The 23,796-nt window shown below is 36.7% G+C and overlaps 1 protein-coding gene across 1 annotated transcript in view; it reads right to left on the reverse strand.

The window, feature by feature from the left end:
* NUP205 (nucleoporin 205) overlaps window positions 1–23,796 on the reverse strand; it is a 46,691-nt gene that overhangs the window by 5,495 nt on the left and 17,400 nt on the right. Inside the window, exons 13-36 of the mRNA XM_085047310.1 lie at window positions 23,322–23,504; window positions 22,609–22,659; window positions 21,805–22,014; window positions 20,955–21,054; window positions 19,316–19,453; window positions 18,870–19,059; window positions 18,090–18,210; window positions 17,528–17,609; window positions 16,936–17,100; window positions 14,843–14,967; window positions 13,810–13,924; window positions 12,654–12,803; window positions 11,585–11,659; window positions 10,710–10,867; window positions 9,468–9,548; window positions 8,467–8,658; window positions 7,075–7,345; window positions 6,531–6,629; window positions 5,028–5,176; window positions 4,138–4,329; window positions 3,263–3,384; window positions 2,075–2,213; window positions 1,744–1,870; window positions 725–801 (exon numbers count right to left, since the gene is read on the reverse strand). Coding sequence (XP_084903436.1) covers window positions 725–801; window positions 1,744–1,870; window positions 2,075–2,213; window positions 3,263–3,384; window positions 4,138–4,329; window positions 5,028–5,176; window positions 6,531–6,629; window positions 7,075–7,345; window positions 8,467–8,658; window positions 9,468–9,548; window positions 10,710–10,867; window positions 11,585–11,659; window positions 12,654–12,803; window positions 13,810–13,924; window positions 14,843–14,967; window positions 16,936–17,100; window positions 17,528–17,609; window positions 18,090–18,210; window positions 18,870–19,059; window positions 19,316–19,453; window positions 20,955–21,054; window positions 21,805–22,014; window positions 22,609–22,659; window positions 23,322–23,504 — 3,312 coding nt within the window. The remainder of the gene's footprint in view (window positions 1–724; window positions 802–1,743; window positions 1,871–2,074; window positions 2,214–3,262; window positions 3,385–4,137; window positions 4,330–5,027; window positions 5,177–6,530; window positions 6,630–7,074; window positions 7,346–8,466; window positions 8,659–9,467; window positions 9,549–10,709; window positions 10,868–11,584; window positions 11,660–12,653; window positions 12,804–13,809; window positions 13,925–14,842; window positions 14,968–16,935; window positions 17,101–17,527; window positions 17,610–18,089; window positions 18,211–18,869; window positions 19,060–19,315; window positions 19,454–20,954; window positions 21,055–21,804; window positions 22,015–22,608; window positions 22,660–23,321; window positions 23,505–23,796) is intronic.

Below are 23,796 nucleotides of genomic sequence, written 5' to 3' on the forward strand. Positions count from 1 at the left end.
AAAATTTAAATTTTTAAAGGTAAAGTGCTTTAAAGTACCTTGATTTAATTTAGAAATTAATGGCACCTTAAAACACTGCCAGTGAGAAATGAATGCAATTCACAAGTGCACAACTTTGTCTTATGTCTCTTACAGACTATTATGCCCACTACTATCAGTAACAGTTTAGGTTTACCCATTCCCACACCTAAAACACCTTTACCTATATGGACAAACAAAATCTGAACCCAAGTCCCATAAAAGTAGAGTAAAAAAACTAATTCCATAGGAAAGAAATAAACCACTAGCATGTCTGCTACACCAAATTGTTCAGCTGAAGACATGCTGGTGGCAAAAGTGGTAACAGAGGATTTTTGCATTACTTCACATGCTTTGGTGTTGACTTCAAACTTTTCTCTTTACATAAGACAAATGCTAAGACAGGGAGGAAAACAAAGTCCCTGAGGTAACCTGCTGTTGCCAGATGTTGTCTTTTCTACTGGATGGGGATATGTGGGGAGACACCAAAAAACACACCAACAAAACCCCATCCCACTTCCCCACAAACCATGCCTAACTCCCACAGAAAACCTTAAACTACTACACATTCTTCTTGATGCTGGAAAATATGCTTTTTCTAACTGCCACTACTCAGAATAAAAAAAAAAAAAACAAAAAACCAGGAAGAAATGCATCTAGATAGCCAATTCTAAAAGGACAAGGGTTCAATACACAACTTAATTACCTGAAATCGCCCTATGTGTCCTTGTAGCTCCATCTGTGTTCCTTCATTAACATCCATGTCCAGCTCATTTAACACTCCTGACAAAAGACACAGCCATTAAATAACTGTTAGGTTGGGGTTTTTTTTAAAACAGATTTATGCAGTATATACATTTAAATACAAGCATTGATCAGATATATTCCAGCCAAACATACAATGTGTATTTTGCATATTTTTGAGCAAAACTTTCAGATATGAATGCAGCTACCAGGAGATGCATCAGGGCATGTATCTTACTGTTCTGGCAAGTAAGCATATGGGGGCAAGGGAGGCTGGCATGGAAATTGCAGCTGTAGTGCAAAGCTCTGTATATTGTAAGCAAAGAAGCACTTGGGCTTAACCTATAGCTCTGCACTCCTTTCTATTGTAGTCAGACATCTTTCCTGAACAAAGAAAGCCATTAAATCAAACTAGAGAAGTTATTTTGAAATTATAAGCATGCAGAAGAAATCACTATATCCATCACAATAATTATTAGCCCTTTATTGAAGGAAAGTCACCCAAGAGAAATGTCAGAATGCTAATTTGCAGTGCTTCCCCCCCAGGAAGCTTTCTTTTTTAAATAAATAAAAACAGAGATAACATTAAAAAAATATGGGTATGCAAACAGTTTTCTATCTTAATTTCCTCAGTTACAGAACTTACTGAATAAAGATTATTTTTTGAAGATACTATAGATACTTTGAAGACTTCTATTTGCATGTCACCTCCAAGACAAAAAGTACTTTGTGTGAGGACACATGACGAAAACAAAATGGCAAGTCAAATATATACGGGTAAGAGCACTACGTCTACTGCAAATCCACCGTATTTACCTCAAGAACAATTATTTAACATTCCTCTATTTTTCTCAGAGCTCTACATATTAAAAAATTAAAAACTGTATTCTCATAGATATTCTCTTCTTACTGTTTCTTTACAGAAAACAAAGCCTAAGATTCATGCAGATGGGGCTGAGACTTCAAAACTGCAGTTCCTACCAGGCAAAGCTGCCTTGCTGATTATTCCTGTCAGGGAGGCCAGCTCCTGGAGAGATCCAGCACTAACATCTTGACACCTCAGGATTGCCTGGATAGTATCTGAATGGGAAATCAGAAACTGCAAAACCTGTGCCACAAGAAAAAAAAGAGAAAATATTAATTACTCAAAATTTAACAGTGAGCAGAGAAGCACTGCTTTTGAAGAATTTTAGACCTCCCGTACCAGTGAGTATAGAATTTAAAAAGAAAAAGCACACTATCACAGCAAAGGCACATATAATTTCTTTAAATATGCAACAGCAGTGATGCCCTAGCATTCTTTGGAACTTACCTGTCCTGCTGCTTGCAAGTGTTGTGCCATGCTGGATGTGAGGATCACTTGGCACAGTTGAAGAGCTGGAAGAAGAATCTGGCGATAACGTTCCACTGGAGCAGGAATGAAGACTGGGGGATCTCTCATTGAATACATTCTTCAGAGGTTTAAAAATAAGGGGGGGGAAAAAGATAAAGGGTACATGAAGAGTGAAGTCCACTAGAGAGGCAGAGCCTCAGCCTACAATCACTCTTAAGAACCTAAAACCAGTCATGTTTCAGTAATAGGTCTGGACTTAAACTGAGTTTATACTGAAAAGGCATTTATGATACATAGCTGCTGCCTTTTTTTTTTTTTTAAGGGAGGAGAATTACTTCTTTTTATTATACTACACTAAACCAGACTACTTTGTTGTAGAAATACAATACCTGCTAACGGATATATAAAAGTAAGTATTCTCAAATATTTTAGGAAGAGTTGTGCTTAATTCTAAAGCAACTGTTAAATGCAGTCCTCAACAAATGTCCTGTAGTTTTATACAATCTTATACATCTAATTGGAACTTTCAAATAGTGTACCTTGTCTAAGTCTTAAATTTTTCCGAAGTGTTTGAACTCCCAGTGTGTCACTAAGAACTGTAAGTTTAAAGCAGAGGACTGAGGATTGAAGTCAACCAAGGTGATTTCTCCTAAATATAGATTTTCCTTCTCTGAGATCTTCTCTCAGTCACCTCACAATGACTTACATGGCAACACATCAAGAAACTTCCAAGCAATATATAACTGTGATTTTTTTTTTTATAAACATCACAAAATATTTCTGAAATAGCATTTAATTCACTGCTCTCTCAATTCTTTATGGGGAGGAAAAACTCTGCACTTCACCAACTACAATGTCCCCAAAATAAGTTTACAGTGTGAGCAGGTTTTCAAATATTAATAATATATATTAATCATTTCTATCCAAAACACCACATAAATTTTTATGTAGTCTAAGTAATAGGCATGCAAGTACAAACTCACAGCTGCTTATTTGAAAGTTTTCTCTCAATGAAAGGTAGCTTTAAACAGAACTAGTAAGTTTACGAAACACACACACAAAGAATAAACCCACAAATCATTACTCAAAAAATGTGAGGCTGTAAAAAGACATGATGTGTTTCCAAAAGTGTATAAAGTCTCCATCAGCCAGGGAAGCAGCACTTACCCCTGATGGTCTGTTTCGGGTCGCATGTCGTACACTTGGCACTGAGCCAGCCGCACAATCACCCCAGAGCGCAGCAGCTCTAATGCACCTTGCTGACTTTTAGCTACTCGAGTGAGGAATGCCTGCAGAACAGCAGAGAGGGCTACATTTTGGAGATGCACAGGGAGGCTTGTAACGTCTACTTTCTTCCTTAATTTTAGCATCATTTCAAATATACTATTTTTGTAAAATATCCATAAGGAATACCTTCAGTGCAGGTAGCTCAGGGTGCAGCTGCAGTTTGAGCTGCAGATAGAGCTCTGGGTGGCAGGAGCCCAGGCAAGGGGCTGTAACTGGTGGCAACCCTTTGCACAACAAAGGGCAGGAGGGAGCTGTGGTACTGGCCTGGGGACACTCAGAGACACAGCAGCAGCTGAGGACTCAGCTGGAAGACCCCAAACTCACTCACACAGACTGTGAGGGTATAAAAACCCAGGGTTCCTTTGTTCAGGTACTGTCCTCCAAGGCACCAACTCGAGCTCTTACTCTGTTGTTGCACCGTGATTTAATTATTTGAAGGGTCCAGATAACTGAGACTTTCCTGGGAAACCTGGGGTCAAACTGGTAAGGAAACCTGGTCTGACTGTGTGAGTGTGGTGAATGTAGGGAGTCAAGTGGGGCACCTATTGGTCACTGGAGTTGCTCACTGCAAAGGGGCTTTGGTCCCAGCAGTTAAAATCTCTGGTGCTGCAAGTTTGACTGCCAGAGTGCTCCTGAATGGTCAGACAGGAACGTTTCCTTAATATCTCTGGGTACAATCAATACAAAGCACAGACAAACAACTTTGACTGAAAAATAAACACCACATCACAAAATAATTTCTGAAGTACTATTACCATTTTGGATTCGTAGGTGTACAGTGCCTTAAGCAAAGGGGGCTGAGGTGTGAGCAAGATCTGAAGAGCCAGATCATCATCTGCTAGGCTATCCACAAGCACCTTCAGGTAGCCACTATTGGAGAGATACAACAGCCACTGCTGCTGCTTGTCTACTGAAACAATGTGATCAAGTAAAGCCAATGCCAGCATCTGGAATAAGAAAAAAAACAAAACAAACAAATCAGAACAGAATTAAATCTACAAGATCAATGAGATTTTTAATAAATACCTAGAATTATGAAATGCCAAGAAGATTCTTTTAACAGCTCCTTATAAGCAGAATGCATTTCTTCACCACAATTGTAATAATTTATGTGAAAAGTATTTTACGATTTCTTGATACTAGTATAGTATAAGCCAATTATCAAAATCCTTTACTATTGTTTTAAAAAGCATTACAGATATTGTAGACCAACGACTAAGCCAAAATATTTTAATGAAATACTGCCTCAAGCACAATTACTATTTAAAATTAGTTTTAAATTCTGACTAGATTCCCATTCACTAGCTACTATCAGAAATTACTTCATCATGAAGTCACCAGGTCTTCCCAAGGTGAGTAAATAAACTGGTAAGTAAATAAACTACCTACATCTTTTGCAGCAGAGCTTTCTACCCTTATTTTTAAACAATAGGACACAGAGACTTGTTGAGAAAAAAAATAATTTGCAGATATTCCCCTACTTTCAACAGCTTGAAGGATGAGAGGGAGGACAGAAACATGAAACAGGTCAAGTATCTGCAAAAATGTTCTAGTTCTATCCCATGAAACTACCCATCTCTGCACAGAAGTACGATGTTCTTTAAAACAAACAGAACAGTAATTTTGAAAGAATAGGTTCATTTACCCGGCCTATCTCATGGCCATCACAAGCATCACGACAGACCACCTCCATCAGAGCTGCCCCATAACTCTCAATAGTTGCCATGTTTTCCCGTTGCAATTTACTGAACACATCTTCAGGAGCTGTCAAATGTTCCCACATAGATTTTTTAGCTGTAAAAAGCAAATAAAACAAAAAATGAAAAAATTTGAAAGCAGAGAGCTTAGCATTAGCTTAGCTACAGCTGATGCTATGCCCTTCAGGGCATTCTCTCCACCTTGCAACAGAAATGACCCAAACAATGGTCAAGGGTTTTTTAATTTACTGGAAATGTTCTACAAATCCTCTCTTTCTTTAATATCACACAGACCAGCTACAGCAAAAAGTGTGCGCCTGTGTATGTACACCAGCCTTGTAAACAATCTGCTTAAAATAAGTCAAATGTTTGGTACTTCTTACATAGAAAAACTAATAGGCCTAAAACTGGAGGTGTTCAAGGCCAGATTGGATGAGGCTTTGAACAACTGGATCTGGTGTCCCTGACTATGGCAGGGAGTTAAAGTGAGATCATTTCAAAGGTCCCTTCCACCCCAAATCAACCTATGATTCCATGAACTTCCACTGGAAGCAAAGCATTCAGTTGGAGGTAAGTAAATAAGATAACTTAGAAGTCAGTAATAAACTACAAAGGGGTCATAACAAATTCATAGTTTATTTTTTGTCTTTTACTGCTGTAGCTCAAAACACAGACCAAGTAAGAGTCTGCATGCAGGTACTAGCACCAAGATTTTTTTTTTTCAATCTCTGTCTGAGCTCTAAGATTAAATAATTATTAGAAACACTAGCAACTGAAGTATTTAAGCCATTCAGAGAGAGAATGTGATATTTACCATAAACAATCCTAGATAAATAACATTCTGGTTGGCTTATTTTTTGCCTACTTTTTTGGGAGGGGGTGGCGGTGGTGTCTGTGTGAGGCTTTGCTGTTTGTTTCCCCCCCCTAGGGGGATCTTCAGACAAAGGAAGAGAAAGGGTATGAAATAATCCCCGGAGTTTGAGGTTTTTTGTGTGGTTGGTGTTTTGCTTTGCAATGTTTTTTTTTGTTCTTTTGGGATTTTTTTAATAGTATCACTGTGGTATGAGTGTCCACGAAGATGTGAAGGCAATATAATTCTACTGCTGGACCTACTTGAAAGCAGTTATTTTCAAGTAATCTCCAGTCCTTTGACAGTCTTGTAGCTATGATGCATAGCTTTAAATGGACACAAATGAAGCACCCTCTTTAGTGCTAGAGGTCAGAAATTTAATATTCTCATCTAGAACAATACATGTTGAATGCATACGTAGATAGACAAGTCAGAATATAAGATCTGCGTTGTTTAGTATAAGCAACTAATTTCACAGGCTCTTGGAGCAAGATGTTTTCCATCTATTTCCAGAAGACAACTCAGCATGCAGGAACTGTACCATACAGGGTTTAATAACAATTTTTTTTTTTGCTCTTTTCCAAATACAGTTGGACCATACCTGCTTCTAAAGTGTCTGGCTCATCTGGTCTCTGGGCAATCTGCAAATAATAAAGCAGTGATCCATAAAGGTGTGTCCTTACTCTCTGGAAGCCACCACCTGTTAACAAGAAACATTCACAGTTAAAACCAAACAAATGTAAATTCCAGTACACCATCTTCCACTCGCACTTAATTTAACCTTCCTATGGCAGCGCTGGCAGAAATAAATAAAACAACTAGATTTCTTAAGGTGGAATTCTACCGTTTGCATAAAAGTGTATTTATGAGTAAATTCAGCAAGTTTATGCTGCTCCAAAAGAATGACAGTATGAAATTCTCTTTACAGTTATTTACATATCTCTCTTCTGTTTGTTGTTCAGATTTCCTAAAATAAAATGTTTGCTAACTTTTTTTGTTAGTAACATCACTTACATCTATACTAATCATGTAAGATTAATCTAACTGACTGTAACAAATATCTTCAGTAACTGAAAGCAGCTCAGCCCATCCTTTTACTCTTGACAGTTGGAATTCATGCACACACCCTGCCAAAGTCAACACACCTGTTTTCAAAATGAAATCCAGCAGCTTTCTTAAGATGATGTGGAGGGAGGAGTCACCAACGGAAGCAAAACCCATGGATATGCTCTCAGAGCCAGGTGATGAGGTAAAAGAGCCATCCAACATCAAGACATACTGGGATTGTCCTGCCATAGGGAGTGCAAGTGGCTGTTTCTGCTCCGTTTTCACAGACTGGCTCAGGTGGGCAGTCAGGGTGAACACAGCCCCTGCCACCACTGGCATCAACTCCTGAGCTGCATCATCATCAAGGATCTTAATACAGAAGAAGAAAGAAGACCAAAAAAAGGAAAAAAAAATGTTTAAGAGTGTCTAATTTCATTACTTATTAAAGCAATTAAATTAGCCTCTCACAGCTATTTAATTTATATATGCATAAGCATATCATTAACATGACACTATTTAAAACACATCAAAATCAGTAATGTCAGAAACTTGTTCAGAAAACTGAGTTGAACACATTTTAATTGAGAAGACCATTTGCCTTCTGGTTGGTTTTTTTTTTTTTTACATAAATCCCAGGCGGGCTGATAATCAAATCAGGATGGCAGAAGGAGAAGAAATGTGTTGACATTTGAGATGCTTTATTAGTAAAATATCTAAACCTAAGCTAGGGGAAGAACAACTAACACCTTCTCTGCTTTAGAGCTATTTTATTGTCTTTAAAAATGTGAAAGTACAACTTAGAAAATTCAAAGGGTTGAGCATTAACGAAACATTAAGACAATGTGGAAAAACACAAGAAGTTTGCATGTACTATTTTTGTTCACTCTATTATTTAAAAGGTAAATCTGGTATCTTTACCACTAATACTCAAGGAGCTTTCCTTTTAAGCAATGCAGTATTTTTGAACTGCAATTCAATTATTTTCAATAGAGAGCAATATTTTTTTTTAATTCATAGAAGTCTTCACTAAAGGGTTACAGAAAATTAAGAGTCTCAAGTTTCCTCTCTGTAAAGATTTTAGGAAAGAAATTTCTTCAGCTAGTGAAGGCCTCCCTTATTTCCCGTTTTTTGTATTTTGTTCACATAAAAAACAAAACCAGCACCCCACTGAATAGCTTTTAGATAACTCCTACAGAAAAAAATACTGGAAGTAACAAAAACAAAACCCAAATAAGGCTACATTTGAAATCTGGCTGTACATGGTTCACAGTTCAACAGCAGCAATACAAGAATACAGAGCATCCCCTCTGTCCAGAGTTTATCCAACTTCAGCACAGCAGCAATCAGAAAACTAAAAGGAATACTAAAGGCAGACAAAATCTTTCTGGATTACAATCAAAATTGCAGCATTTTCACATAAAAAGATGCAGCAACAAAGATGCTTTGGCAACAAAGCCCAAGGAGAGGGTTGATTTCCAGTAGAGCACTACCTTGTCATGCACATCCTGTAACAGATCCCGGATAATCAGCTGCCTGTCCTCAGCCTGGATGAGATCCTGGGGGCAGGCAGTGAGTATGATTTCCACCAGCTGTCTCCATGACTCCAGAGCATGCCTCTTGGCATGGAGGCACTGCAGCAGCTTGTTCCGCTCCACTACGTACTGCAGGATTGTGTTGATCTCCTGAACACCCACAACAAAGAAACTTATTTAAAGTGTGCAGAAAAAACCTCAGAATTCAAGATGACAATTTTACCTATTAGTAACAATCTACAGAAAAAAATGTTAAGTCTTCAGCTTATCAGAAACAAGATGCTATTATTACTTTAACAAGGTAGCCCATTCAATTTCTGAGCTGCTTTTCACAGGGCCTTTCATCATGAATGTCTCAATCTCATAGGAAAAAAAATTGACCAAGAAAATTCTTTTCTAGCACTTTAAAATTGAAATAAAAACAGCTATGAAAAATCTATTTGTGCCTTTTTTCCCATTTAGTAATTTTATTTCTCCTCTATTCTTTGCATCCATTTAACCGATTTCAACTAAATTTAAAAGATGGCAGGAAACTCAGAAAATAATTAAGCTCAGAGTTCACTGAAACTACATCTGTGTAGAAGAAAGGAGAAATAAATTGGCATCCCCTGTGAGAGAAAGGCAAGATGAACTTGGCTGTAAGATGAACACACTGTACTTGTCAAGAGTGGCTGTTGACATCAGTATATAATTGCTTCCTGTACAGTGGGGTTGGAGCTGTGATTGTCATCACTAATGGTGAGGGAAGAGGTTAAAGAAAAAGACAGATTCCAGGCCTGCTGTTTATAGAACAGTACAGTAAGAAGGAACTTATTAATTTTTTCGTTTCTTCAGGAATTACTCTCTGTTAGGACTCAAATCCACAAGCTTTTATAGTAAAGCTTACTGCTTTTGCCAGGTGATTTGATGAAATCCACCAAGAGCAACAAAAAACAGTAGATAACTTTTTCTATACTCACTTCCATCAGTAAAGGTCTCTGGCCTATTGCTGCCATTCCTTGAAGGGCATTGACTTCTGCAACCAGAACTCTGTGAAGGTACTGAAATTAACAGTTAAAAATTAAACTTTAACGATGATAAGGTTTAACCTGGCAGGTAGCTAAACACCACACAGCTATTCACTCCCTGCCCCAGTGGAGAGAACTGGAGGGAAAAAATGTAAAATTTGTGGGTTGAGATGAAGACAGCTTAATAGGACAGAAAAGGAAAGCGGGGGGAATAATACAAAAACATTCTACAGTAACATTTAAAATAAGACAAACAAGTGATGCACAAATGCAATTGCTCATTACCTGCCAACTGCTGCCCAGCCAGCTCTGGAGCAGCAGCCCACAGCCAGCTTTCCCCTCAGTTTATACACTGAGCATGATCTCATATGGGATAGAATATCAATTTGGCAAGTTTTGGGTCAGCTATCCTGGCTGTGTCTCCTCCCAGCTTCCTGTGCCCACAGCCTACTCACTGGTGGGTTGGTAGGAGAAACTGGAAATTCCATCACTAAGTAAATACTGCTTAGGAACAACTAAAGGATCAAAGTGTGAGGAACATTATTCTCATCCTAAATCCAAACCACAACACTATACTAGGAAGAAAATTAATGCTGTCTAAGTCAAAACTAGGGTAAGTGACAAAGGAGATGTATTCGTACCTCCTAAAAGTATCTAGGAGATGGCTATGTAGTGACACATGCAGCAGATGGACTGGGATTTAAACAAGTCTTACTCATTTTTAAGGGTCACATATTTTTCAGGACTATTTATCATATACTTGTCAAGTACTCATCATAATGTGACACAGTCTTAAAGCCTCCAAGAACTACCACAGTACACAACAATGTTGCACATGTTATTGCATACACAAATCTAGTGGTAGGTAGCTGTGTACTGGTGACAAAAAAAGTATGTAAGGTAGACGCAGCATCATCACATGGGTGTTTCAAGATGGGAAAAACATTAAGACATACAGTATTTCCTGAAAGTGTCTTAAACTGATGCATCTGTCTACTGCAAATGAGAAATCAGTTTGTGCAATGGAGAAGAAATAAACTAATCATTAGTTTGCATAAATTATGCACCTATCTGAAACATACACTTTTTACGTGAAAGCAAGTTTCAAAGTATTATTAATACACTGACTTAATTATTTTTATGATTAAGATACAAAATAGCACATGCAAGTTAAAAACAAAGACCACTACACACCTTGACATTGCAGACCACTTGCCCACGTGCATTCTTGTGCTCACAATTAGCAATGACTTGCTCAATCTGAGCCCGGTCAAAAAAATCCAGTTGTAAAGGCTCTGGAATGTCCTGACTGAAGTCAATTGAATCCAGGATGCTTAAGATCTTTCTGCGTACTGGAAACGTAAATCAATTCAAATTGTATTCAGAAGTATCAAGGGGAAAAAAAATTGACAAAAAGAGTCTAATTTTCCTTGGTAAATCTAAATCTGCATGTTAATAGGTAAAGTTTCAACAGAAAGCATCAAAACTTCAGAAAGTGCTATCAATCTATATAACAGGTTTAAAAAGACTTTCTAAAGCCTTAAATTCTCAATAGGTCTTCTATTGTATTGTTCTCCTGTTATATATGCATATCATCTAATATTTACAAAGACAAGACTAATTTTTTCTCCTAAATGAAACAAGGCTGGTTTTCAATTATAACAATTGAAGTTTTTTATTGAAAAACCATAAGGAATCTGAACTCATTTATGTGGGACTTACATTCTTTGCAATGAAAATACAAGTACGTTCAGTTTTAACAACAGTCTCACTGTTTCTACTGTTAGCAATAAATTTTATAGACTGCCACTCTACCATTTCATCCTTGCAGAGATAATTAAAGACACTCTTTGAGCAGCCTTTCCAGTTCAGTATTTTTCACTCACTCTAAATATCAAGGTTCTATAATTTCTTTTTTTCTCCACACGAAATAAAATTGTTTCATGTATTACTGCTGTTTAGAACAGCTATTACTTTCTTTTCCATAGTGTCTCTTTTGGAGGTGGCCTTCCTGCCTGTCAGGATCAGATAAACTTTACTGACAAATAATCAACAGTCATAATGGTTACCTTTGGAAGCAGTGTCAAAATGGAGAAATCCACTGACTGATCGACTTTCGTCTTCCATCCCTCCTTCACCATCAGCTGAAGGTAATAAAGCATAATAAATAAGTTACAAACAAAAAAAACTAAGTGAAAAATATGACCTAATTTATTAACAGTGAAAGAGCATAGTGATAACCCAATAAACCTTTCACATGAAAGTCTCCTAATACAATACACCCTTGAATTGTTAATAAAACTAAAACAATACTTATCTCATAAAAGCTATCCAGTTATCATATACAGATCAGAAAGTACTAGAAATGCCTAAAAAGACACCCCACCCTCCAGTATGTACAATGCAGCTGGATGTACACTCAAAAATGAGTAGGGTATCTGAACAGTTTCCCATACTCAGATCCCCACAAGGATGAAGTATTCAAGCTGATAAGAGAAAACACCATACTGCAGTAGCCTGTTAAAATATCTTCAATTTATTCTACTTTCTTCTTGTAAAGAGTTCTATTGCCATTTGGTTTTATTTTTCTTGATTTACTTCTGCCCTGTTCTAAAACTCTGAAATCTTGCCTTCTTATTTAACACTGCATTTTACACCACATTGGGATGAAATATCATTTTCACAACTTTATAATGTTAAAAGCAAAATTGACCTGTAGTTCCTATCTTCCATGACAGAGGGTTGAGAGCTTGTGACAAACATTAAGACTGAAAAACTTTGTCTAAAACTGTTTACCATGAAAGACCCTCAACCTTCTCTAGATTGAAACGATTCTGAACGGCAGCTCAAAATAAATTATTATACAATTTTAATTATTTTTTTAATCTCTTAAATTTTAACATTCCCCTCTCCTCCTCAAACTACCTTTAATTTTTTTATCTGCAACAAACAGAAAGATGACTTGATTTCTTTGGAGTCTACAACCACCATCATCTTTCTTCCCATCTCTCCAGTGACAATTCCACACCTGATATCACAAACGGGCTGTCACACAGCTTGTAAAGAAAAGAATTCAAATGCAGCCTCTGACACTCCATTTATTCCAGGCTATTTAGCCTCACAGTTAGCTCCTCTTACCCAAGTATGGTTTCACAGGCATGTCATCGAGCAGCAGATGCAGCAGTCTCTGTGTGTGGGAGCGCTGGCGGTTCAGCGATGTCACTCGCATTTCTATAGCTGCAGTCTTCATTAGCCAAGACATTTGGTTCAGTGTTGAAATCTCATGTTCTGGATGGGGATAAGGCAACACTTATAAAATGGAGACTAAATAATATTACTTACTCTAAGGAAAGCATTTTTCATTTGAGAAAGCTTTTAGAGGATGCCATTATTTATTATTTGCTTACCAAATGTTTAAGGGACAAAAAGACAGAGATCTGACAAAAGCCAATAAATGAACATGTGGTTATTTTGAAAACAAATCATATACACAGATGCAATTAAGCATATACACATACACAACAAATGTGGACACAACCTATAATAAGAGTCATTGTGGAGACTACAGTGCTTCATAAGCAAATAGGGTCAGTTACAATTTCAGTGAAAATAACCAGAAATTAACCCAAGTGAACTATAGCTTTAATCCAGATTGGTGAGACTGGAACAGAAGTGTCCTGGAATCTTCATATTCTATATTAATCTAATTTACATTCCTAAGTTTTATAAGAATCACCTACAGCACTTTACACATGCTGGGTACATGTATCTGAATGCTAAGTTTACTGTCACTGAACAAGAGATTGATGGTCAAGCATCTGATAAAGTGAGTAAGTACATTTATTCAGTTTAAGACACCTGAAAAATATTGATTCGAAATATAAAACATACCTATTAGCTTAAAAGTGCTTTATTCAAAGAAAGGGAAGATATAGGTGGTTACAACAATCAGCCTTCTATTCACATGTTTTTTTATAACACTCTTACTTTTCAATTTATTTTTTCTTTTGTAGCATAATATAACAAAACTACAACAATAATTGGGTTATAGATTGGGATGTACTTGTGGAGACTTGGTGCATTCCAAAGATAACACTCTGTTCCGAAAGTTCAGCACTAATGATCTGAAGTTCTTAAGCAGAGAGAGTTCAATCTTTGCAGACTTAAAAGATTAGCTGAGCCTGCAATTAATTCAGTTTAATAATGCTACCTGTGTTTCTTCTTTCATTCCTAGGGAGTCAAAGAATGCGTTGAATTTTAAACATGCACAATCTTATCACAGAATAAAAATTACCTTTGACAGAAAATGGCAAGTACTGAAGCTGAGTGAATAAGAAATCCTGACTGGTCCTCAGATATCTCATAGTTGGACCAGAAGTGTCAGAGCATGCACACAACTGATAGATCACCTGACAATCAAAAACAGTAGATATCCATGTATGGAATTTATTTTAAAAACAAACCAACCACCAAATCAAAAGAAGCATAATACTGGTTTACTGCTCACACAATATTACCAGTATATACAGTAAGTTTTCCATCAGCTTTCTCCGAAGTTGAACATATTTGTAACAGCTGTTGAATTATGATATTAAAAGACTACATCACAATAGTTACTTGTTCTCAACATGATGCTTGATAAGCCTGTTTGTTCAGCTCACTTAAAAATTAGTATAATTTTCTTTCTGCACATCCACCAAGCCAGGAAATGTAGTAAATTTTCCCTGCTTTTACAGAATTGCCTTTTGCATTTAATAACGTGTAAATACTTTCTAGAGCCCGTGGATTTTCAACATGATACAAGTGTGTAATCATATGATCCTATGATTTAAATGCAAACATCAGCTACCTCGCACATCTGTCTAACTTAGCTGTCCCTCCTATCACACCCCCTCAGCCATACATGTGTACTTCTGTCATGGCTACAGAATAAAGCAGAAAACTTCACTGGCTTATTAGGAATTATATGTTACTTGCTCTCAAACTACTTTTCCAAAATGTTAAAAACAAACAAAAAAATTGGCACATTGTCACAATGGACTTTAAAGTTGACCAAAAATATTTAGGTTTAGTTCTATAAGTATGTCCTGATTCCAGGTTTCTGACACGAGTGCAGACTCTTTGATTTCTATGACACTACAGGATCGGATTTTTGCAAACAGAAGAAAGTAAAATTGAAATAGTTCAATAGATAAAAAAACTGACATATGCATTTTAAAAATGAAACTTATCAGAGTCATCAACCATCTGTGTTCACCAACCAAGAAGTAGCTAATTTTATTTAGAGCCTACTTTCAGTATATGCAAATAGAAAATACAAAGAATACCTGGTAACAGAGCTCTGCAAGATGGGGAGATTCCCGAACTGCTGTAGGCCCATTCCTTGTTTCAGTACCCTTCTCCAGTATGTTCAATATAGCATGAAGGCAAGTCCGTGGGCAACCCAAGACACCTGAAAATAGAAAAATAACTTGACGTTCTTGATCTTACTTTGCTCCATAGCAAATGTAGGTTAGTACACAGAAATACAAAACATAAACTGTTCAGATACCTTGTGCTGCACTATACTGCTCCACAGAGCTGCAGCAAAAACATATGGCAAAGTTTTACCACCATTACTTAAAATCAAAGAAGGAACCATGTTTCAGCAAAAATCTAATGAAAACATTTACACCTGTCTGTAGGCTTTTGAGATGCTGGTGAATATATTTGAATTCTTGCTTTTACTCTTTTAATGGAATAGCCATTTGACAATTTCAAATAACAGCTTGAAGTAATTCCTATCTTATTTTAAAAATACAGCCATTATATGACTAATGCCCCTAAAGGCACCTGACACTGCAACCAAGGTGAATAGGGAGAATATTTTAATACTGAAGTCAAACTCCTGTCTTTTTGAATTCTTCTTTTAGCCAATTAATTCTTTAATCGACCCAGAAAGAAGTCCTGAAGCAATAAAAGCATCAATAACCACAGTTCTTACAGGGGAAATAATCTTCTCTGTTTGAACATGTATAATTTATGCTTTAGCAGGAAATTATTATCTTGAGGTAAATGTCTCACAGTCTTTATTTCTTCACATTATTAACAAGATAATTGAAAGATGTGGGCAAGGTTCTCTCATGCCTTTGAGACAAATTTCCTCATCATTGACCTAACATATCATACCCTGTAAAACTGCGTGGGTGCAGATCAGTTACCTGTATTGTGTAACTACTGAATTTCAAAATATCCAAAGAAATAAAGTTCAAGTCCTATCTACTCTCCATTTAGAACTATGAAGAACTAAAAACTGCTGGGCCATAGCATCCAGTACAAACCTATAGATAATGAGAAATATTCTTCTCTAAATAACTAATATCAAATTACTGAATGTCTGTTCAAATTTGTTTATATAAAACATCCTTTAAAACAGCTGAGAAATAATCTTGTATTTCAGACTAGGAGGGACACCATGACATGTCAACACCAAACTACTGCTCGGTTATGATATCAAACCATTGTTCATGGCTTTATACAGTTGGGTCTTGAAAACTTCAAGCATGAAGACTGCATGACCTCTCTAGCCAACCTGCTTCACTGTCTTCTGGTGAAAAGGTTTCTCCTATATCAAATTTGAGCCTCTCTTGTTTCAATTTAGACCCACTGCCTCTTATCTTCCTGCCACACTCCTCTGAAGAGTCTGGTTTTATCCTCACATTATTGTGTTTGTAGGTATTCAAAGACTTCTATTAGGTCCCCTGAAAGCTCTTCTCTTTTCCAGACCTCCCTCAGCTATCTCCTCATAGGCTGAGTAATCCAGCTCCCTGACCATCTCTGCTGGAGTTGCTCAGTCTGTTTTGTACAACACAAGTTAGAAACTGAGGAGGCAATCAAGACACATAGTAGCACACTATTATTCTTACCAATTCAACTTTAAAGCAACAGAAGTGATATTTCTAAATTTTGCCTTGTCTCACATATATTAAAACAAATGTATTTATGTTACTAACATATAAATATATTCATATATTACTAGCACTAGAATGAAACCCCACACATTCTTAAAAGTTTTCCTCTACAACGTTAAAAAAACCCCTGGTTTTCTCCCCTATAATTAATTTTAACCGGAGTTTGAGGAGGGACAGGACAGCCAAGCAGTAGAACTAGTTCAAACTGACAATCTGTTTTGTAGATTCACATGTTGTCATATGTAGGTACCACCTGGATCATCAAATCAATTTCTTTGTACTGGGGACATAACTATGCTGCATTAAATGGAAAATACATTAATGTTTCACTACTTTCAAACACTTTCAAAGCCTGTTTTCTTATTCTTAAACTGAAGAGGAACTGCTTTACCCCGTGAGTTTTCAAATAAATATTCTCAGTGTTGGTAACAGAACTGATTAAATGGCAGATAAACCTCTCCTCTTCATACCTGGATCTTGCAAATTTGTGGTGCTGACAGGTTTCTTTAGTTCAAATCCCAAGAGATAGAGAGCAAGACTGGGAGGACTGCACTCAAGAGAGGTGATAAGGAGATTCAGAATATGGATCCTTGTTTCATGATGGATTTGTGCCCGCTTCTTTTCAGGCTCCAGCTCTTGATTAGAAAAAAAAAACAGGAGAAAAAGCAAATGTGGTGAATAATGAAGAAAAAAAATCAATTTAACAGAATAATCCTCAGAGTCTTCAAGTTCAACAAAGAATGTTAAGGGATGAACTTACATTAGTGCAAAGGGATGCAAGACCAAAACTCCAAATTACTATTAATATAGCTCTAAATAATATATCCAAAGCAATGTTAAATACTTGTCTTCTGAAAATAGACTCAGCTTGTGGTTGGCTCATTATACTGTGGACATATCTTAACAAAACATTGGTGCTTTTCATTCTGTTAAAGGTACAATTCCACAGAAAACAGAGGAAGATTGTCTCCTGACTTGAAAGCTCTTTTTACACCTCCTTCATTAATCTCATTCCTTGCAAAAGACAACTGTTTAAGCCATTTTAAGAAGCCTTTTACATACCCTCATCTGGATTAATTAATTCTTCTGCATCTTCATTGTCTAAACATTCCACAAATCCAGCCATCAGCTTCTGGCTAATACTCTGTATTCAGCAATGGAAGGATGGAAATGAAGACAATTAAATTTTAAGAGTACTAAACCAAATATTTTTCATAATTCCCTTCAAGTAAGTTGACAGATGCTCTAGACAAAAATTATATAACCTACTTAATAAGCAAGAGTTAAGAATCATAGCTCTTCTAGGAAAAGGCTAGCAATTAGCCACTGAACAGAAAAAAATCTGTTATCTGTTACATGCTAAATTGTAGTCTTCAATCTGTGAGAATCAAGTCACAAAATTATCCTTTGCCTTCTTGAAAACATTCATGATTTTGCTTTTTTCAATTAAAGAAAAAAGTGTTTTTCCAATGTCACAGTAAGACTTTTTGTAAGTGGGTAGATATAAGACAAAATATAGTTTTAATGTAGTTGATCTAGGAATCTGTCCTTTAAAGAAATGTTATGAAGCCCCAGTATTTCTCCGTAAGTTTCTCTTTCCAGATGCAAAGAAACAGATACTTACCTGATCATGTGTGAAATCACCAACTAGTTTTATCTGGATGTTGGAATTATCAGAAATACAGCACAAAATCTTGGCACTTTCAAAAGCCAGTTCAGGATTGCTGTTTCCATGGTAAAGATACCTTCAAACACACAAGATTGTTGTAGTGAAATTGTTGAGAATTCTACCTTTTCAAGATGGTAACACACAGATAAGAAATTAAACAACATTTAGAACTAGAACCAGAAATCAAATTACATGAGATAACATTAAAGCTTCAAACAAAATTTCACTCTACATGAAACACTTAATGCTCCTCCATTGGGAGAGATGAGTAGGCTGAGTAGTGATAATAACCTTTCCTGGAATTTTAAACACTTTTTTTTATCCAAAATCTACATTAAACACCGCAGCATAAGTTAACACAACTGCTTGCAGGCATTTAATACAGTAAGTAAGGAACAATACTGTAAAACATGGCCAACAGCAACCAAATGAATTTAACTTTCCCACTATGAAAACTGAAGTCTGGGGAAAAATGGAAATTATATGCAAATGAATCATTGCACATAAGGTAGCCAGGAAGAAACTGTGAGAGGGGGAAGATTCAGAAGGAAAAACTGTGAATATAGATTTCAATCACAGATCATACCACCTGTGAAGACATCTCCCCCTATGAAAGAAAAAATTCAAGAGATGATCTGTGTAAAGAGAAGCACTGGCTAGTAAAACTAACAAAAGATCCAGGAACCAAACACTTTTGTGCCCAGAACTCCTCCCTTCTCAGTACTGTGCACATACCTAGCTATATTCACCACATGATCTGCCTTTTTAGTGCGAGGATTGATTCCTTGAAGCAGCTGCTCCAGTGGTGTGACAATAAGGGAAAGGTGGCTCTCCCGTAACAGATCCATAAAAATATTCTCCTTCTGCAGGGTTAAGTTTAGAAGTGCAAGGCAATACTGTACAGCTTTCTCTAAATGCTTCTTCCCTGCAGTGCACAAAGAACATTAGAAACAAAAATGAACAGCTACATAGACTACATTCATAAATGTCATTCATCAAGCCTTGCACCAAGAAAAAAAATCCTGCCAGTTGTTTACCAGTAGGAAAACTTCCCCCAAAACACAATTTTTATATGCAAGAGATACAACATCAAGTTACAGATATGCACTGTTAGCTTTAAATCCTACATTTATATACTCTACATTTTAATTTCATATAAAAAATGAGTTCTAGGCACATACCAGGAAACGGAGCATAAGTATCAAGCTGTTTAACCCCTTCTTCAAGCAAACTAAGGCAAAGTTCCAGCATTGGGGACTCATTCAACAGATGATACATCAAATTGAATCCAGGTGGTTTATATGCTATTATTTCTTCTCCTAAAGACAGAAGAGGGAACACAAAAATAATCTCTTATAAAAAAATTTCATTATTCAAACTAGCATAAGCTACTTAACAGACCCCATGGCTCTAAGCAACACATTTGGAACAATTTTTTCCGATATTTTCTTTATATAGAAGCCATTGAGTTAATTTTAGAAGTTTGGGAAGAGTTGCAATGGTAATTACCATTACTTTTCAGTATATAATAGCACAATTTCAAATTTAACCAGTTAAGGCTTTTCCCAAGTAGATCTGACCAAAAAGAAACTGGAAAAACTTTACATAGCCCCCAACCTGCATGAAGACCCTGGATAAGGGAAAAAGCATTTCCAGCACTCAGAGACAATGTCCACTGTGCTCACAGCGTAGGGATAAATTCCCACAACTGTTGCAACAATGTATGCAAAAATGAAACTACTAGCCTCAAATGCAAAGACTTCATGGTATTAAACAAAAGACTAAATGCTTCTAGTTTACCTAGACTCTTCATAAGTTGTGGTAGATAAAAGCAGGAAAACAGTAAGAATCTTTTTTAATATGCAAGTAACAACAAGGGTACAGTTTGGGTATCAGCTTTAAAAGTGCCATTCTTCCATTCATTCCGTGTGTGCCACTTGGTCACACACCAAAAAACACCATGCCACTGCAGAGCCACATACTGAATCTGTCCAAGAAACACATCTGCTCAAAACTAGATTAACCCATTTCTCCAACACAAATAATTAGACAAGTTGAAGGACTAGCTGAGGACAGGAACGAGCTAACAAATTCTCTAAGCCGCTTATGCTGCCAAGTACTCTTTGTCAAAACATGAGACACAGAGGCATTCCAACTCCAAAGCTGTTTTCAATTAAGAAGTGGTTGTCGCTGCACTGCCACAAGAAAACCCACAGGCATCAAGATGGAATTCACACTAAGAAACTCTGTATTAAGAAAAAAAATTTAGAGCCCAAATAAGCCTTAGATTTCTTATAATGGGGCAACTGTCATCTACCTTAGCCTTTTAAAGAATAGTTGTTCACAATTAAATGGCTTCAGATGACAATTCTACTGCTACTGTCTGCTCTGAATAATTAATACATCAATACTATTAATAGTAAAGGATATCTCGGATATAGGGATATATCTTTAAATTAACCCTACAAATAGTGGTGATTTAGATATAGACTAAAGAAGTCCAGAGGAACAAGCCAAAACCAAGGTGCTGTTTAAGCAACAAATATTGCCCTTCAACCAAATCAGAATTGGAAGAGACAGAAGTTATCCTCCTAGTAGAGACAGGGAAGTAGGAAATAGTGTACATGAAGCCCTACTGAGTCGGCAATGCAGATCTCAATACTATGTGGAAATTTTTTAAACATCTTCCTATCTTAAAGTCTTGGTCTAGCTTTCCACCAGCTTATTTGCAATATTAACAAGATCCCAAGATAGAGGTGAAGAGCAACAGAGTAAACCAAGTTACAATTCTGTGATCAGTGAACAAATGAACAAGTTAACCTTGTAACTCCACATATTGGTCCACAAAGTCTTCAAGTTGAGGCTCGTAGTCCCGCAATAATTTGTAAAACACTTCGAGCACTACCTCAGCTACTTCCCACTGCAGATAATCACAAAACAAAGAAAAAAAATCATACACAGACCAAGACTGACACTGCAGCAACATGACCAAGATGACAAAGAACACAACACGCAGTGCAGTGATGTACTGGATCAGAAGTATGGCGAGTATTTCAAAATTAGACAGTCATGCCAACAACACTGTAAGTCATCATGTCAAAAAATTTGAAAGGCCAAGCTTTCGTTTTGAAGTGAAATGCAACACTGAAACAGACTTATTAACTGTTTTAGGCTCCATTATACAATATACATATTAGGCTATTGAAACTATAAGCAATAAGGATTTTTTATTAGGTATACAGCTAAGAATACATAATGAATAGCTAGCTTCCAGGATACAGTTTAGCATGTGCTTTCATCCAGAAGTATTGGAAAACGAAGCCAAATTCAGAAATATTTTGTGAAGTAATACTGAGAAAAGGACAAATCTGACTTGTAGATTTGGACACACAATGTTCAGAAGTCATTAGCCATGTAGTAGACTTGCAGAACCCTGTATAGCAAATTGACATTTAGGAATACAAACTTTTAAAAAAAGTTACTTTACACAAGTTTCTTCAAAGTACATCCTGACCCATGAGTAAAAATATCACCCGCTTATAAAATCAAAACACTATGAAGTGCTCTGGGTTACTTTTGCTGCATTAACTTGCACAGCTTTCTCAAACAGATCTAAGCCACATCAACAACTACATCCTAAGAAAAAGAATATTTTCAAACAGAAATTTACTTTTTCAGCAGCTCTGCGGTAAGCTCTGGTGCGGAATCGGAGAAACACAGAATCCCTGAGGAACTGGAGATAGGGATCAAAACCTGGAGGGCGGAGACCTGCTCCCAAATTAGCTGGGAATGAGCTTTCCACTAGCGTGCTGATGAGTCGACAGAAGGCACGAGTTAAAGGATATTCCTCACATCTGGACTCAATCTCATTCAGTTCAACCTTCCCAGAAGGACAGCAAAAACAGAAGGAGACAAATCATGGATTTTGGGGGAGGAAGAAACACGTGAGAACAAATAATGTAATAGCATCATCTGCAAATTACTTTACAGTGAATCAACTTAACAGAATTTTTGTCTAAGATACACCACAAACAGAGCAACAGCAGCAGGGCATCAGTACTGTTATTTCAGTTCAGCAATACACACTCATTCATTTCTGAGCTACTAGAAGATCTGCCTCAACATCTATATACTCTGCTTTTATTTGCCACTGTTGTTAGAAGCAAAGTGAGCTGTACCAAGATGTAACAAAAGTGAGTCCAATTTAGGAAAATCTTAGTAAGAAATGCTCATGAGGGATTTCAGGGTTTAGTTGCTGTTCTGTTACTAGTATGAAGCTGCACTAGATGCAAAAATAGATAAAATTTTCCAGAAATTACAAGCAGGCTTGAAAGTAAATGACAAAGCAGTGAAACAACAGCACCTATCAGAAAGGTTTCCCATGGACACAGCAGTAGACACAGCCTCTGCAAATATTTCCCAAACACGTATGCAGACAGTCAGAGAGGCTGCCTAGGTACAGGGAAACTCTTACCTCAATACCAATTGCTTGTCTCTGGCTTGGACTTCTCACAGTTTGCAGTATCTTCAAAACAGAAAGAGAAATTAAATCCAACAACACAATTCACATAATCAAAGTGTGTCTTCATTTCTATCAGGAGTAAAAGATACTCATCATATTTCAGATTTAAGAAGAGGTTTTACAAATTCTCTTAAAAAAGAAAAGATTTCTCTATCTGAGAGGCTAGATTGTATTTTTGACACTCGTGTGCTTCCAGCTTTACATCCTCCAAGATCTGCATCATGTTTATTGTTACATGAAACAAAGGGCAGAAATGCTTTCACTTTAATGATTTTTGTCTTATATTGGGTAGGGGAAAGACATTTTCCTCATTATTTCTTAAAACAGTATATTTTAAGGAATATCATAAATTAGGAAGCAAAGGCAGTGAGATGTCATTATTGCCAGGGTCTCTTATTAGCAATTAAAAATAAGACAGCAGTTGCAGTTCAAACAGGACTGTCTGTTAGGAAACCTATATTTATGTAAAATAAGCACAACCAATGAGATCTCTGAGGTGATACTGTCATTTTCAAAATAATTCCAAAGTATTAACTGGGGGGGCGGGAAATCAACAATGGCAAAAAGAAAACTTAGGAGGAAATGCAACACTATTTCAAATACACTACAGGCAATTTCAACAAACTAGGATGCTATAGTTCTAAGCACTGAAAATCCTAAAATACCTGTGTATATTCCAGGGATTGCCAGAGTGAAGCAGCTATTTCAGGAGATCTTCCAAAAGCAGTAAGAGTTTCTAATAGCTCTGCTTTCAAAATGGGAGGAATGCTGCACTGCAGAAGCCCCAGAATGACCACTACTGGTGTCCACTGAGGATGCTCACAAAGGGCCAAACGAGCATTCTCACTCTATGGAGTTCAACAGAAAACACAACTGCAGATTATTACTTTGAAGTTTTTTCATGTCTTGCAATCTCTAATTCACAGTTCGGTACCAAAGACTCTGCTTTGTACTTGAAAGGTCACAAAATATCAAAAGAATGGCAGACAATATCAAAGCCAACGATTTTAGTTACACAAAGAGCCAAGTATAAAGACTCACAAGTACTAAAATTGTGCCTATCCACACAGAAAAATTGTTTGGATAATACAAGCTTCTTATAACAACCCACTTTTTTTTTTGTAGAGACGCATTCCTGGA

Source organism: Lichenostomus cassidix, chromosome 1Aa (assembly GCF_008360975.1).
Source record: "Lichenostomus cassidix isolate B80296 chromosome 1Aa, HeHo_3.0, whole genome shotgun sequence".
In the NCBI taxonomy this organism is placed as follows: domain Eukaryota; kingdom Metazoa; phylum Chordata; class Aves; order Passeriformes; family Meliphagidae; genus Lichenostomus; species Lichenostomus cassidix.